The sequence below is a fragment of the Oncorhynchus mykiss genome, chromosome 5 (assembly GCF_013265735.2).
Source record: "Oncorhynchus mykiss isolate Arlee chromosome 5, USDA_OmykA_1.1, whole genome shotgun sequence".
Classification (NCBI taxonomy): Eukaryota; Metazoa; Chordata; class Actinopteri; order Salmoniformes; family Salmonidae; genus Oncorhynchus; species Oncorhynchus mykiss.
The window spans coordinates 86,751,677-86,766,600 of NC_048569.1; the positions used below are offsets into that span (position 1 = coordinate 86,751,677).

The 14,924-nt window shown below is 41.1% G+C and overlaps 1 protein-coding gene across 1 annotated transcript in view; it reads right to left on the reverse strand.

Annotated features, from left to right (window-relative positions):
• Positions 1 to 11,695: 11,695 nt before the first annotated feature.
• The window catches only part of ror1 (receptor tyrosine kinase-like orphan receptor 1), a 279,763-nt gene continuing 276,534 nt past the window's right edge, over positions 11,696 to 14,924 (reverse strand). Inside the window, exons 12-13 of the mRNA XM_036978628.1 lie at positions 14,759 to 14,904; positions 11,696 to 14,534 (exon numbers count right to left, since the gene is read on the reverse strand). Coding sequence (XP_036834523.1) covers positions 13,604 to 14,534; positions 14,759 to 14,904 — 1,077 coding nt within the window. The 3' untranslated portion in view covers positions 11,696 to 13,603. The remainder of the gene's footprint in view (positions 14,535 to 14,758; positions 14,905 to 14,924) is intronic.

Below are 14,924 nucleotides of genomic sequence, written 5' to 3' on the forward strand. Positions count from 1 at the left end.
GATGCGTATGAGAGGAGACTCAGAGGGGTTGAGGAATGCAGACAGACTGACATGTCGTGCACTGGGGGGCACATAAACATTTAAGGCCTCATCTATATTTAATTTTTGATGTGTGCACGTGCGTGCGTGCATGCATGCATAGGTGTGTCTGTGTGTGTAGTTAGGTCAGTGTGTCTGTCTGTCCCCATTCAGACCCAGCTAGCTGGCCTGCTGCAAACCCAGTGTGTGATCCTGTCTCCTGCTCTGAGACTGGGCTGGAGAAAAGAGGCTACAGACATGATGGGCTATAACAACCAGGGTTGAAATTCCAATTAATTTCTTGAAATAATTCATGAAGTGGAGAAGTTATGTTGAATTCAATTTGAATTTCAACAAACTTCCATGGAATTGGAATTAGACTGTTTGGACTATATGAATTGGAATTGAATTGGAATTAGACTGTTTGGACTATATGCATTTGAATTGAATTGGAATTAGACTGTTTGGACTATATGAATTGGAATTGAATTGGAATTAGACTGCTTGGACTATATGAATTTGAATTGGAATTAGACTGTTTGGACTATATGAATTGGAATTGAATTGGAATTAGACTGTTTTGACTATATGAATTGGAATTGAATTGGAATTAGACTGTTTTGACTATATGAATTGGAATTGAATTGGAATTGTAAAAAAAATAAGTAATCTTTGGAAATACATTGGAATTCAATATTTGTGAATTTCACAGTTGATTGAATTAATACACTCAGTGTCAATAACGGATTGCAGGATTTGTTTTAAATAATTTCAACTTGTATTTCTATATTTCCAATATAGCTAGGTTGTCTGAACAGTGACATGATCAGCCTGAAAGCCTGTGGGAGTGGAAGTCTAATTTGAGGTTGAGGAAAATATTGAATTGGGCATTGAATTCTTGGAATTTACCTAACATTGGAATTGAGAGAAATGTAATTATCTCTTCAAGACAGACCTGGAATGTGAATTGAATTAAATGGAACTTACAGTGAGAGTGAATTGAATTAGAATTGAACTAGTGGAGTTAACCCCAACCCTGATAACAACTTCAGGATCAATGCAGTTCAAGTCGTCTTCATTTAATGAGTGCCACGAACACACACATTTGTAAACTAGAGAGAACACATGGCATGTTTGAATTGATGATAATGAGACTCAGAAAATCCCTGACAAAACATGTCCATTTTTACTTCAAAACCACAAAGTGTTCTGCGGTACTGTTGAAAAACAACTCGTTTCAGAGCAGTGGTGTAGAAAATAGAAACTTGTCAAGAGCCTGTAACATTCCAGAATCCAAAAAGAGAATTCTGGGATTTCTCCAAATGGGAGAATTGGAAGCTGGGCATAGTCCCGATCAAAAACACTCCCCACATCACACACACACTTCTCACGAGGTCCAGCTGTCCATGCCAGGAGTATGTTCATCTAATTATCTCTCCATATACAAAGGAACATTCTAATAGATTGTGTTTATTGAGGGCTCTGCAAAAAGTGGTTCCAGGATTGAAGGTACACTCACACGCACCCAGATACCACACAAATTCACACACGGAGAGTGCGAGCAAGGGTACAGTAACAGAACAGCAGCCCACTACCCCAACCTGGTCTCAGAGTATTTCGTATGATTCTGTACATAAACCCGAGAGATCCAATTTAGTATGATACGATATATTTTGTATGGTATATAATAATTTGTGGATGTCAATAACCCAATTCTTATGATATGTTACAAATTCAAATTCATATGTGTTACGAATTTGCAAAACGTATGATATGTTACAAGTTCTAGCTAAGTGGCTAACATTAGTTAGGCTAGGGGTTAGGATTAAGGTTAGGGTTAGCTAGCATTGCCATTAAATTGTTGATCTTGGGTCAAACGTTTTGGTTAGCATTCCACAAGCTTCCCACAATAAGTTGGGTGAATGTTGGCCCATTCCTCCTGACAGAGCTGGTGTAACTGAGTCAGGTTTGTAAGGCCTCCTTGCTTGCACGCCGCGCCTTTTCAGTTCTGCCCACAAATTTTCTATGGGATTGAGGTCAGGGCTTTGTGATGGCCACTCCAATACCTTGACTTTGTTGACCTTAAGCCATTTTGCCACAACTTTGGAAGTATGCTTGGGGTCATTGTCCATTTGGAAGACCCATTTTCAACTAAGCTTTAACTTCCTGACTGATGTCTTGAGATATTGCTTCAATATGTCCACATAATCTTCCTGCCTCATGATGCCATCTATTTTGTGAAATGCACCAGTCCCTCCTGCAGCAAAGCACCCACACAACATAATGCTGCACCCCCGTGCGTTACGGTTGGGATGGTGTTCAAGCTTCCCACTTTTTCCTCCAAACATAACGATGGTCATTATGGCCAAACAGTTCTATTTTTGTTTCATCAGACCAGAGGACATTTCTCCAAAAGGTACGATCTTTGTCCCCGTGTGCAGTTGCAAACTGTAGTCTGGCTTTTTTATGGCAGTTTTGGAGCAGTGGCTTCTTCCTTGCTGAGCGGCCTTTCAGGTTCCTCCGATATAGGACTTGTTTTACTGTGGATATAGATATTTTTGTACCTGTTTCCTCCAGCATCTTCAGAAGGTCCTTTGCTGTTGTTCTGGGATTGATTTGCACTTTTCGCACCAAAGTACATTCATCTCTAGGAGACAGAACGCGTCTCCTTCCTGAGCGATATGACGGCTGCGTCGTCCCATGGTGTTTATACTTGGTCCTTGTTTGTACATATGAACCTGGTACCTTCAGGCATTTGGAAATTGCTCCCAAGGATGAACCAGACTTGTGGAGGTCTACAATTTTTTTCTGAGGTCTTGGCTGATCTCTTGATTTTCCCATGATGTCAAGCAAAGAGGCACTGCGTTTGAAGGTAGGCCTTGAAATACATCCACAGGTACACCCCAACTCAAATAATGTCAATTAGGCTATCAGAAGCTTCTAAAGCCAAGACATAATTTTCTGGAATTTTCCAAGCTGTTTAAAGGTACAGTCAACTTAGTGTATGTAAACTTCTGACAGATTGGAATTGTTATACAGTGCGTGAAATAATCTGTCTGTAAACAATTGTTGGAAAAAGTACTTGTGTCATGTACAAAGTAGATGTCTTAACCGACATGCCAAAACTATAGTTTGTTAACAAGAAATTTGTGGAGTAGTTGAAAAACGAGTTTTAATGACTTCAACCTAAGTGTATGTAAACTTCCGACTTCAACTGTTTACTACTGTCTGTTTTATTGCTTTGGTTTTCACAAGTATGTGGTCCATTTTCACAAGTATGTGGTCCATTTTCACAAGTATGTGGTCCATTTTCACAAGTATGTGGTCCATTTTCAGCCAGTCTCATTCAAATCTTTTCATTGTGCATTCATTTGGATTGTAAATCTCTCACCACACAACCATTGATTCAAAATATATGTTTGTGAAATGTAATGAGAACATTTGTTTCATCACCAAAACACAACATAATGATATCTTTTCAATTTCGTAATTTTAACTACCAGTTAATTCAATAGCAAACAATGCAAGATACACGTTTCAAAGTGTAGGCAATACTTACATTACCCAACAAAATGAACAGAAAATGTACCATTTCCATCAAATCTATCCAACGTGTTATCAAATGTGTGATCAATGAAGACATCCTCTACAATCATTCATATTTCATATATACTGTAGCTATGAGGACATTCATCACAGTGAATCACATTGTTCACGCACCGTGGGAAAAACCTTTTGGCATGACGAATCCAAGCTTGACATTGGTCTGACGTGATGTCGTTACATGCCTCATCCAAGGCCAGTAGGAGGGTAGCATGCTCATGGGGATGGCGATCGTACACCTACCTCCATGCTAACAAAAGGAAAGGAGTGCATGTGGGCAGATATAGGGTAACGAAACAGGGATGGGCCTAAACCACCTCTGCATGGTGGAACTGGACTCTGTCCCACACAATGACATAGTTGACCCCTTCACCTTGACAGGCCTGCTCAATTTATCTGAGAAACACAATGAGGTGTGCAGTGTTGTAGGATCCAAGTAATGACTTACGTCCTCCACACCATTTAGCTGCGCACATGGAGATGTTTCCCCACGTTGTCCAGGCACTTGGACGGTCTCCCGTTGGCTGATGAGGTTCCGGCCACGGCGTCCAGTTTTGACCAGGTTGAAGCCCGCTTCATCAACAAAGACATACTTGTGATGGTTCACAGCAGCATCAAACACCATCACCTTCTAAAAATATAGTTTGGTTAGTTATTTTTACAGTATAGTTCCAATATGATATTGTGAAGTATCATGTGCATTAATAGTAACAGTAATACAGTATATAGTGCTGTACCTGAACATACTTGGTCTGCAGTTGTTTCACCTGGTCATTGTTTCGATCACAAGGCACCGGGTAAATGTGTTTCATAGATACCTGGTGCCTCTTCAAAAGGCGGTGATGTTGGTAGGCTGATGGATGTGTCACGCCCTGACCATAGAGAGCTGTTTATTCTCTGTTGGTTGGGGCGTGATAGTGACTAGGGTGGGTCATCTAGGTGATTAATAGTTTATGTTGGCCTGGTATGGTTCCCAATCAGAGACAGCTGTTTATCGTTGTCTCTGATTGGGGATCAAATTTAGGCAGCCATTTCCTCATTGTGCTTTGTGGGATCTTGTCTACAGATAGTTGCCTGTATGCACACAAGTAGCGTCACGTATCGTTTGTGCTTGTTTGTTTTTGTTTGAGTTTCTATTAATTAAAATATGTGGAACTCTACGCACGCTGCGCCTTGGTCCAATCATTTCGACGAGCGTGACAGAATGCCACATCGGCAAGGGTGTCATCGTTCTCCTCAATGGCCTGCTTTATTTCTGACAGCCGTGTATCATTCCTGGCACACACCATTTCCACCACTGCCCACTCCTGTTGGTCAGTCAGCACACGTCCACTGGGTCTTCTGTCAATTCTGAGGGTAGAACTGTCACACCCTAATCGGTTTCACGTCTTTGTGCTTGTCTCCACCCCCCTTTCCCTATTATCTCCTGTGCATTTATACCTGTGTTCTCTGTTTGTCTGTTGCTAGTTCGTCTTGTCTCATCAAGCCTACCTGCATGTTTTTCGTACTCCTGTTTTCTTGAGCCCGTTTTCTAGTTATCCAGATTTGGATCATTCTGCCTGTCCTGAGCCTGCCCGCTGTTCTGTACCTTTTTACACTGTCTTGGATTACTGACCTCTGCCTGCCCTGACCCTGAGACTGTCTGCCGCTCTGTACCTTACGTACTCTGTCCTGGATTACCGACCTCTACCTGCCCTGACCCTGAGACTGTCTGCCGCTCTGTACCTTACGTACTCTGTCCTGGACTACCGACCTCTGCCTGCCCTGACCCTGAGACTGTCTGCCGCTCTGTACCTTACGTACTCTGTCCTGGACTACCGACCTCTGCCTGCCCTGACCCTGAGACTGTCTGCCGCTCTGTACCTTACGTACTCTGTCCTGGACTACCGACCTCTGCCGGCCCTGACCCTGAGACTGTCTGCCGCTCTGTACCTTACGTACTCTGTCCTGGACTACCGACCTCTGCCTGCCCTGACCCTGAGACTGTCTGCCGCTCTGTACCTTACGTACTCTGTCCTGGACTACCGACCTCTACCTGCCCTGACCCTGAGACTGTCTGCCGCTCTGTACCTTACGTACTCTGTCCTGGACTACCGACCTCTGCCGGCCCTGACCCTGAGACTGTCTGCCGCTCTGTACCTTACGTACTCTGTCCTGGACTACCGACCTCTACCTGCCCTGACCCTGAGACTGTCTGCCGCTCTGTACCTTACGTACTCTGTCCTGGACTACCGACCTCTGCCGGCCCTGACCCTGAGACTGTCTGCCGCTCTGTACCTTACGTACTCTGTCCTGGACTACCGACCTCTGCCGGCCCTGACCCTGAGACTGTCTGCCGCTCTGTACCTTACGTACTAAGTCCTGGACTACCGACCTCTACCTGCCCTGACCCTGAGACTGTCTGCCGCTCTGTACCTTACGTACTCTGTCCTGGACTACCGACCTCTGCCTGCCCTGACCCTGAGACTGTCTGCCGCTCTGTACCTTACGTACTCTGTCCTGGACTACCGACCTCTACCTGCCCATGACCTGTCATTTTCCCACCCCGTTGTATAAATTAACGTCTTATTCGAACTGTCTGCATTTGGGTCTTATCCTGAGTCATGATAAGAACAGAGTATAACGTCAATAGATCATACTGGAACAACAATAACATGTGTTGTGAATTTACATACATTACAATATGTAATTGACTTTAAATGTAATGGTAAAGCATAGTGCATATCCTGGAGACTTACATTTTTTGGGGGTGAAATGTTCTCATGATCGAATTGACAGTTGGGATGAACTAATCTGGCAACCTCTGCCATGGTAAGGCCTCTGTTTACCACATGGTCAACGACGATGGCCTGGATTTCATTAGACACAGTTTCCTGCCGTGTGCCTCTATCTCTGATGTCCACCTCTTTGATGGGGCCCATGCCCACCTCTCTGAAGGGCCCCTTGTCCTCGAACTCTTTGATTTCTTCCTCTCCCTTGCTGTCTATCTGCACCATGTTAAAATAAATTGCATGTGTTCACACACACCCTTTTATATGGGGACCAATTGCCGTTACCACCCTGTGAATCAATTAGCAATAACCAGTAGTCATTATGTATTATGTCTGGTTGTAATGTATCATACATGTCATCTACATGTTTATACTATACAAATACACGTTTTATTTCTGTAGTTCTCTAAATCCATATAGGGTAGACAAACCAGTTTAAGAGCTATAGGTTTACCAAACGTTAAGTGATTAACCATTAAGCGCAGTTGGGTTAAGTGATGGTCAAATATATTTAAACAAATGAGAAGAGAATCATATGAAAAGTCTTACTTTATATAAAAGGTAAAGTACTTCTAGATGAAACACTATTATACAAAAGTAAGCATGGAAGAGATGTGTATTATACCAGAGTAAGCATGGAAGAGATGTGTATTATACCAGAGTAAGCATGGAAGAGATGTGTATTATACCAGAGTAAGTATGGAAGAGATGTGTATTATACCAAAGTAAGTATGGAAGAGATGTGTATTATACCAAAGTAAGCATGGAAGAGATGTGTATTATACCAGAGTAAGTATGGAAGAGATGTGTATTATACCAAAGTAAGTATGGAAGAGATGTGTATTATACCAAAGTAAGTATGGAAGAGATGTGTATTATACCAGAGTAAGTATGGAAGAGATGTGTATTATACCAAAGTAAGCATGGAAGAGATGTGTATTATACCAGAGTAAGTATGGAAGAGATGTGTATTATACTAAAGTAAGCATGGAAGAGATGTGTATTATACCAGAGTAAGTATACGTTAAGTGATTAACCATTAAGCGCAGTTGGGTTAAGTGATGGTCAAATATATTTAAACAAATGAGAAGAGAATCATATGAAAAGTCTTACTTTATATAAAAGGTAAAGTACTTCTAGATGAAACACGGATTAGGTTTGGTGAAAAAGTGTGATTTTGTGTGTCGTACTTAGTCAATTGAAAATGTGCTTAAAGTAAAAAAAAAAAAACAGCCTTCTTGGTGATCTGTTTTGAGTTTAGTTTTAGAAGTTCTGAGATTATACCACATACTTGTGAAAACGGTACCAAAGCAATAAAAACAACAACTGTAATTTGAGTGTCCCGGATTTGTGGAACATTACTATGTAACGTCTAGTCTATGAGACATGTAAAACATCTTCCAGCTTCTACAAAGGTTCAAATGTTCATTTGTTTAGACAATACTGAGGGTTTTGGTCTTTATATCATTCATCAAACTGTGATGTTGAGTTAAAAACAATAAGAAACCGTATGAGGAAACCCTGTAAAGCACCTGTCAGGTCCACAAGGTGCAGGTGCAATACATGGTTTCCTCATACGGTTTCTTACTGTTTTTAACTCAACATCAAAGTTTGTTGAATGATATGAAGATTGCATTTTAAATATGATATGATCAAACTTAACTTGTTTCTCAAATGCCTTTCAAGTGTCTTGAGCTGAGACTTACAAAGCAGTACTGGACAAATTATATTATGACTAATAGCTGAATTGCACCATTGTGTGGTCAAAGCTGATTTTGAGGCAGATATAGTTTGGGAATTATGGCTACCAATGCAGGAGATACAGATTAAGTGCCCCCTTGTGGACCTTTATAGTCAACACAACATTGTCCAATCAGACAATATCTATCAACCCCACAAAATACAATCCAGGTCCTACAAATGTCACAATTCTTAGATACTGATATATGGGTTTCTCAGAAATAATGATACAACCCAATATGACCAAACAATGTAATTATTTAATAATGATTTTGCCATACAAAACATTTGTGCAAAAATCTTCAGAAAATACAAAGACAAGGTAAATCGAATATTATGCATGTAAACCTTTCTGAGGAATACACTGTAATCTAAAAATGCTGTTTGAAAAAGACTGTCCAAGAAAAATAAACTGATCTAACATAAAACTTTCTAACAAAATAAAAACAGCACAAGAATGATATTTTGCCCAAGACAAAATAGCCAGTCCCAAGGTTCACAGTCTTGTGTTTAAGTGGTTTTGAACTGATATATATACACACACTTAAATTCATATAACATCAGAGGATACCTGTATAAAACTCCAGATACCTAGGTAGGTAGAACTGCTTTAGAGAAAGAAAGATATGTGGAATATAAAAATAAAAAAGAACTTAACCTAAAGGGACAGTACCTCTGGACACTAACTGACACATCCTAGAAATGTCCAGGATAGTAGTACCCAAATTAACACAGTCATCATGCTTCACTGACTTTCTACCCTGATAAAATGTAACGATGTGCTTAACATGACAGAGATGTGTATTATACCAGAGTAAGTATGGAAGAGATGTGTATTATACCAGAGTAAGTATGGAAGAGATGTGTATTATACCAGAGTAAGTATGGAAGAGATGTGTATTATACCAGAGTAAGTATGGAAGAGATGTGTATTATACCAGAGTAAGCATGGAAGAGATGTGTATTATACCAGAGTAAGCATGGAAGAGATGTGTATTATACCAGAGTAAGTATGGAAGAGATGTGTATTATACCAGAGTAAGCATGGAAGAGATGTGTATTATACCAGAGTAAGTATGGAAGAGATGTGTATTATACCAGAGTAAGTATGGAAGAGATGTGTATTATACCAGAGTAAGTATGGAAGAGATGTGTATTATACCAGAGTAAGTATGGAAGAGATGTGTATTATACCAGAGTAAGTATGGAAGAGATGTGTATTATACCAGAGTAAGCATGGAAGAGATGTGTATTATACCAGGGTAAGTATGGAAGAGATGTGTATTATACCAGAGTAAGCATAGAAGAGATGTGTATTATACCAGAGTAAGCATGGAAGAGATGTGTATTATACTAAAGTAAGTATGGAAGAGATGTGTATTATACCAGAGTAAGTATGGAAGAGATGTGTATTATACCAGAGTAAGCATGGAAGAGATGTGTATTATACCAGAGTAAGCATGGAAGAGATGTGTATTATACCAGAGTAAGCATGGAAGAGATGTGTATTATACCAGAGTAAGTATGGAAGAGATGTGTATTATACCAGAGTAAGCATGGAAGAGATGTGTATTATACCAGAGTAAGCATGGAAGAGATGTGTATTATACTAAAGTAAGTATGGAAGAGATGTGTATTATACCAAAGTAAGTATGGAAGAGATGTGTATTATACCAGAGTAAGCATGGAAGAGATGTGTATTATACCAAAGTAAGTATGGAAGAGATGTGTATTATACCAGAGTAAGCATGGAAGAGATGTGTATTATACCAGAGTAAGCATGGAAGAGATGTGTATTATACCAGAGTAAGCATGGAAGAGATGTGTATTATACCAGAGTAAGTATGGAAGAGATGTGTATTATACCAGAGTAAGCATGGAAGAGATGTGTATTATACCAAAGTAAGTATGGAAGAGATGTGTATTATACCAGAGTAAGCATGGAAGAGATGTGTATTATACCAGAGTAAGTATGGAAGAGATGTGTATTATACCAGAGTAAGCATGGAAGAGATGTGTATTATACCAAAGTAAGTATGGAAGAGATGTGTATTATACCAGAGTAAGCATGGAAGAGATGTGTATTATACCAAAGTAAGCATGGAAGAGATGTGTATTATACCAGAGTAAGCATGGAAGAGATGTGTATTATACCAGAGTAAGCATGGAAGAGATGTGTATTATACCAGAGTAAGTATGGAAGAGATGTGTATTATACCAGAGTAAGCATGGAAGAGATGTGTATTATACCAAAGTAAGTATGGAAGAGATGTGTATTATACCAGAGTAAGCATGGAAGAGATGTGTATTATACCAGAGTAAGTATGGAAGAGATGTGTATTATACCAGAGTAAGCATGGAAGAGATGTGTATTATACCAAAGTAAGTATGGAAGAGATGTGTATTATACCAGAGTAAGCATGGAAGAGATGTGTATTATACCAAAGTAAGCATGGAAGAGATGTGTATTATACCAGAGTAAGCATGGAAGAGATGTGTATTATACCAGAGTAAGTATGGAAGAGATGTGTATTATACCAGAGTAAGCATGGAAGAGATGTGTATTATACCAGAGTAAGCATGGAAGAGATGTGTATTATACCAGAGTAAGTATGGAAGAGATGTGTATTATACCAGAGTAAGCATGGAAGAGATGTGTATTATACCAGAGTAAGCATGGAAGAGATGTGTATTATACTAAAGTAAGTATGGAAGAGATGTGTATTATACCAAAGTAAGTATGGAAGAGATGTGTATTATACCAGAGTAAGCATGGAAGAGATGTGTATTATACCAAAGTAAGTATGGAAGAGATGTGTATTATACCAGAGTAAGCATGGAAGAGATGTGTATTATACCAAAGTAAGCATGGAAGAGATGTGTATTATACCAGAGTAAGCATGGAAGAGATGTGTATTATACCAGAGTAAGTATGGAAGAGATGTGTATTATACCAGAGTAAGCATGGAAGAGATGTGTATTATACCAAAGTAAGTATGGAAGAGATGTGTATTATACCAGAGTAAGCATGGAAGAGATGTGTATTATACCAGAGTAAGTATGGAAGAGATGTGTATTATACCAGAGTAAGTATGGAAGAGATGTGTATTATACCAGAGTAAGCATGGAAGAGATGTGTATTATACCAGAGTAAGCATGGAAGAGATGTGTATTATACCAAAGTAAGCATGGAAGAGATGTGTATTATACCAGAGTAAGCATGGAAGAGATGTGTATTATACCAGAGTAAGTATGGAAGAGATGTGTATTATACCAGAGTAAGCATGGAAGAGATGTGTATTATACCAAAGTAAGTATGGAAGAGATGTGTATTATACCAGAGTAAGCATGGAAGAGATGTGTATTATACCAGAGTAAGTATGGAAGAGATGTGTATTATACCAGAGTAAGCATGGAAGAGATGTGTATTATACCAGAGTAAGTATGGAAGAGATGTGTATTATACCAGAGTAAGTATGGAAGAGATGTGTATTATACCAGAGTAAGTATGGAAGAGATGTGTATTATACCAGAGTAAGCATGGAAGAGATGTGTATTATACCAGAGTAAGTATGGAAGAGATGTGTATTATACCAGAGTAAGTATGGAAGAGATGTGTATTATACCAGAGTAAGCATGGAAGAGATGTGTATTATACCAGAGTAAGCATGGAAGAGATGTGTATTATACCAGAGTAAGCATGGAAGGCAAGTGCTTGTTCTCTTCCTGTACAGGCAAACAATGAGTATTTGTACTAAGTAGTTGCATAGCAACAAACACATTAAAGTGAGGTGAAATATACTGTATTGTAGCTGATTTTGTGAGCTGTCTGGTCAAATGTGGTTGGATATCAGATTCATACCTATATTTGATCATTCCTTCACCCTACTGTCAGACATTATTGTTATATTGATTGCTTTGAGAAAGAAGTTATGATGAACATACATGTATCAGTACTATTTCTTCATATCATAAAAACAACAATAAATGGATAGATCAAAGACTGCAGAGCCAATGTAAGAGCCATATTGCATAACTGATCTATTGTAAGAGGGTGATAGAGGGGAGGAGAGACATGCTCACAGATTGGAGAGAGAAGTATGGCTGGTTAAACAATCGTCTGATTCAGTCCTAGTACCTCTACATCAGTGAAATATGAATTGATAGAACCCTGTATTGAGAAGAGAGTCTAGTGGACACACATAACTGTGGAGACCGTGGAGGCACATAACTGTGGAGGCACATAACTGTGGAGACTGTGGAGACTGTGGAGGCACATAACTGTGGAGAGTGATGCAGAGGGCATGAGTGCTATGTTATTGCATAGCGCTGTGCAGAACATGGCCCCTCCAGTCCAACAACACCACACCCTACTGCAGAACAGCCCTAAAGTGCTCCAGAAAATCAAGAAGTGTCTGATTCAGAGTTTACTAAGTGTCTGTCCAGGCAGGTAGAGTAGATTCATTAAGAGTCTATCCAGGCAGGTAGAGTAGATTCATTAAGAGTCTATCCAGGCAGGTAGAGTAGATTCATTAAGAGTCTATCCAGGCAGGTAGAGTAGATTCATTAAGAGTCTATCCAGGCAGGTAGAGTAGATTAATTAAGAGTCTATCCAGGCAGGTAGAGTAGATTCATTAAGAGTCTATCCAGGCAGGTAGAGTAGATTCATTAAGAGTCTATCCAGGTAGGTAGAGTAGATTCATTAAGAGTCTATCTAGGCAGGTAGAGTAGATTCATTAAGAGTCTATCCAGGCAGGTAGAGTAGATTCATCAAGAGTCTATCCAGGCAGGTAGAGTATATTCATTAAGAGTCAATCTAGGCAGGTAGAGTAGATTCATTAAGAGTCTATCCAGGCAGGTAGAGTAGATTCATTAAGAGTCTATCCAGGCAGGTAGAGTAGATTCATTAAGAGTCTATCCAGGCAGGTAGAGTAGATTCATTAAGAGTCTATCCAGGCAGGTAGAGTAGATTCATTAAGAGTCTATCCAGGCAGGTGGAGCAGATTCATTAAGAGTCTATCTAGGCAGGTAGAGTAGATTCATTAAGAGTCTATCCAGGCAGGTAGAGTAGATTCATTAAGAGTCTATCCAGGCAGGTAGAGTAGATTCATTAAGAGTCTATCCAGGCAGGTGGAGCAGATTCATTAAGAGTCTATCTAGGCAGGTAGAGTAGATTCATTAAGAGTCTATCCAGGCAGGTAGAGTAGATTCATTAAGAGTCTATTCAGGCAGTTTGAGTTTCAGAATAGGAGGCAGGCCACGACTTCTAGCTCTCTTATTAAAACAAGTTAATTGAATATAAATCTTTGCATTTCATTCATTCGGGATTTCGTACATGTATTTACAAGTAGAGTAAAAAGTTGACACAATAATTATAATAATTTTATTACAAAAACAAACAAAACAGGTAAAAGGAAACAAAGCATGAAATCAACCAGATGAGATATTATAAAGTCCAGGTCTGTAGTGTTTTACATGTCAGCGGTGATGATTGAATCGCTGTACATGAGTCTGTTGGCGTCGGCCAGCAGTGCGGACGTCTGCGAGGGGTCCATCTGTCGCAAAGCCTTCTGGGACATGTGTCCGTATACCTGCATGGTCCCGCCCCCTGGCAGGGCGGATATCGCCACGCAGTGTGACAGCAGTGGCGTGTTCGCATCGTGATTAGACCCCGTGGATGGCAAGCTGGCCACATGACCGGTGCTGGTGGAGCCGCTAGCACTGCTGGGAGATCTGCTCTTGGGCGGGGGGAGGTGTTGCACCCCCCTGGGGGGGCCCTGGGCCTGGAAGTGGGCTGCAGGAAAGGCAGCATAGCCTGGGGGGATGGGGTAGCCGTTGACAGGGATGAAGCATTGGTGTTGGTGCTGGTTCTGGGCCATGGGTGCTCCATGGGTCATTGGGGTCCAGCCTGCCATTTGGTGGCCCGGATGACCAGGCGCGGGTATCCCCTGGGCTGGGTAGAGGTAGCCTGCAGCGGCGTAGCGTGGGTTGCTGAGGTTACTGACAGGACTAGCACTCAACGAGGTGGTCTGGGTGGTGGCGTTGCCCCCGCCTCCTGATGGGGTACTAGAACTGGCGTGGGATGACAGCCCCTCCCAGGCCCGGAGACGACAGTGGATATCCTTAAACCGCGGACGCCTCGCTGGGCCCTCCTGCCAGCACTCTGTCATCAGGCTGAAGACCCTGGGGGGGCAGTCCTCTGGGCAGGGCAGCAGCTGGCGTTTCCTCACCATCTCCATGACCTCCTGGTTGCTGAAGCCGTAGTAGGGCTGCAGGCCGTAGCTGAAGATCTCCCACAGCACCACGCCAAACGCCCAGATATCTGACTCCGACGTGAACTTCCCATAGGCCATGGACTCAGGAGGCATCCATCGGATCGGGAGTAAAGCCTTGGGCTGGACCCTGGAATCATATTTTTCAAAACACCCAAATGTACTTTATATACTAAAATCAGCAAGATTAATACAAATCAGCATTAACGTCAAATCACACTAAACATTACAGCAATGACAAACTAACAAGTCAACTAAATATGGAAATATGCACTAACTAGGGTTAGGGTCAGGTCTAGGGTCAGGTCTAGGGTTAGGGTCAGGTCTAAAGAGACAGTGAGCCATGTACAGTACCTGTAGTAGTCGGAGGCATAGATCTCTCGGGACAGACCCAGGTCAGATATCTTGACGTGGAGCCGTTCCCCCACTAGGATGTTACGGGCTGCCAGGTCCTTATGGACAAAGGAGTGACTGGCCAGGTATTCCATACCAGCAGCCACCTGAAATAGAGTAAAGTACA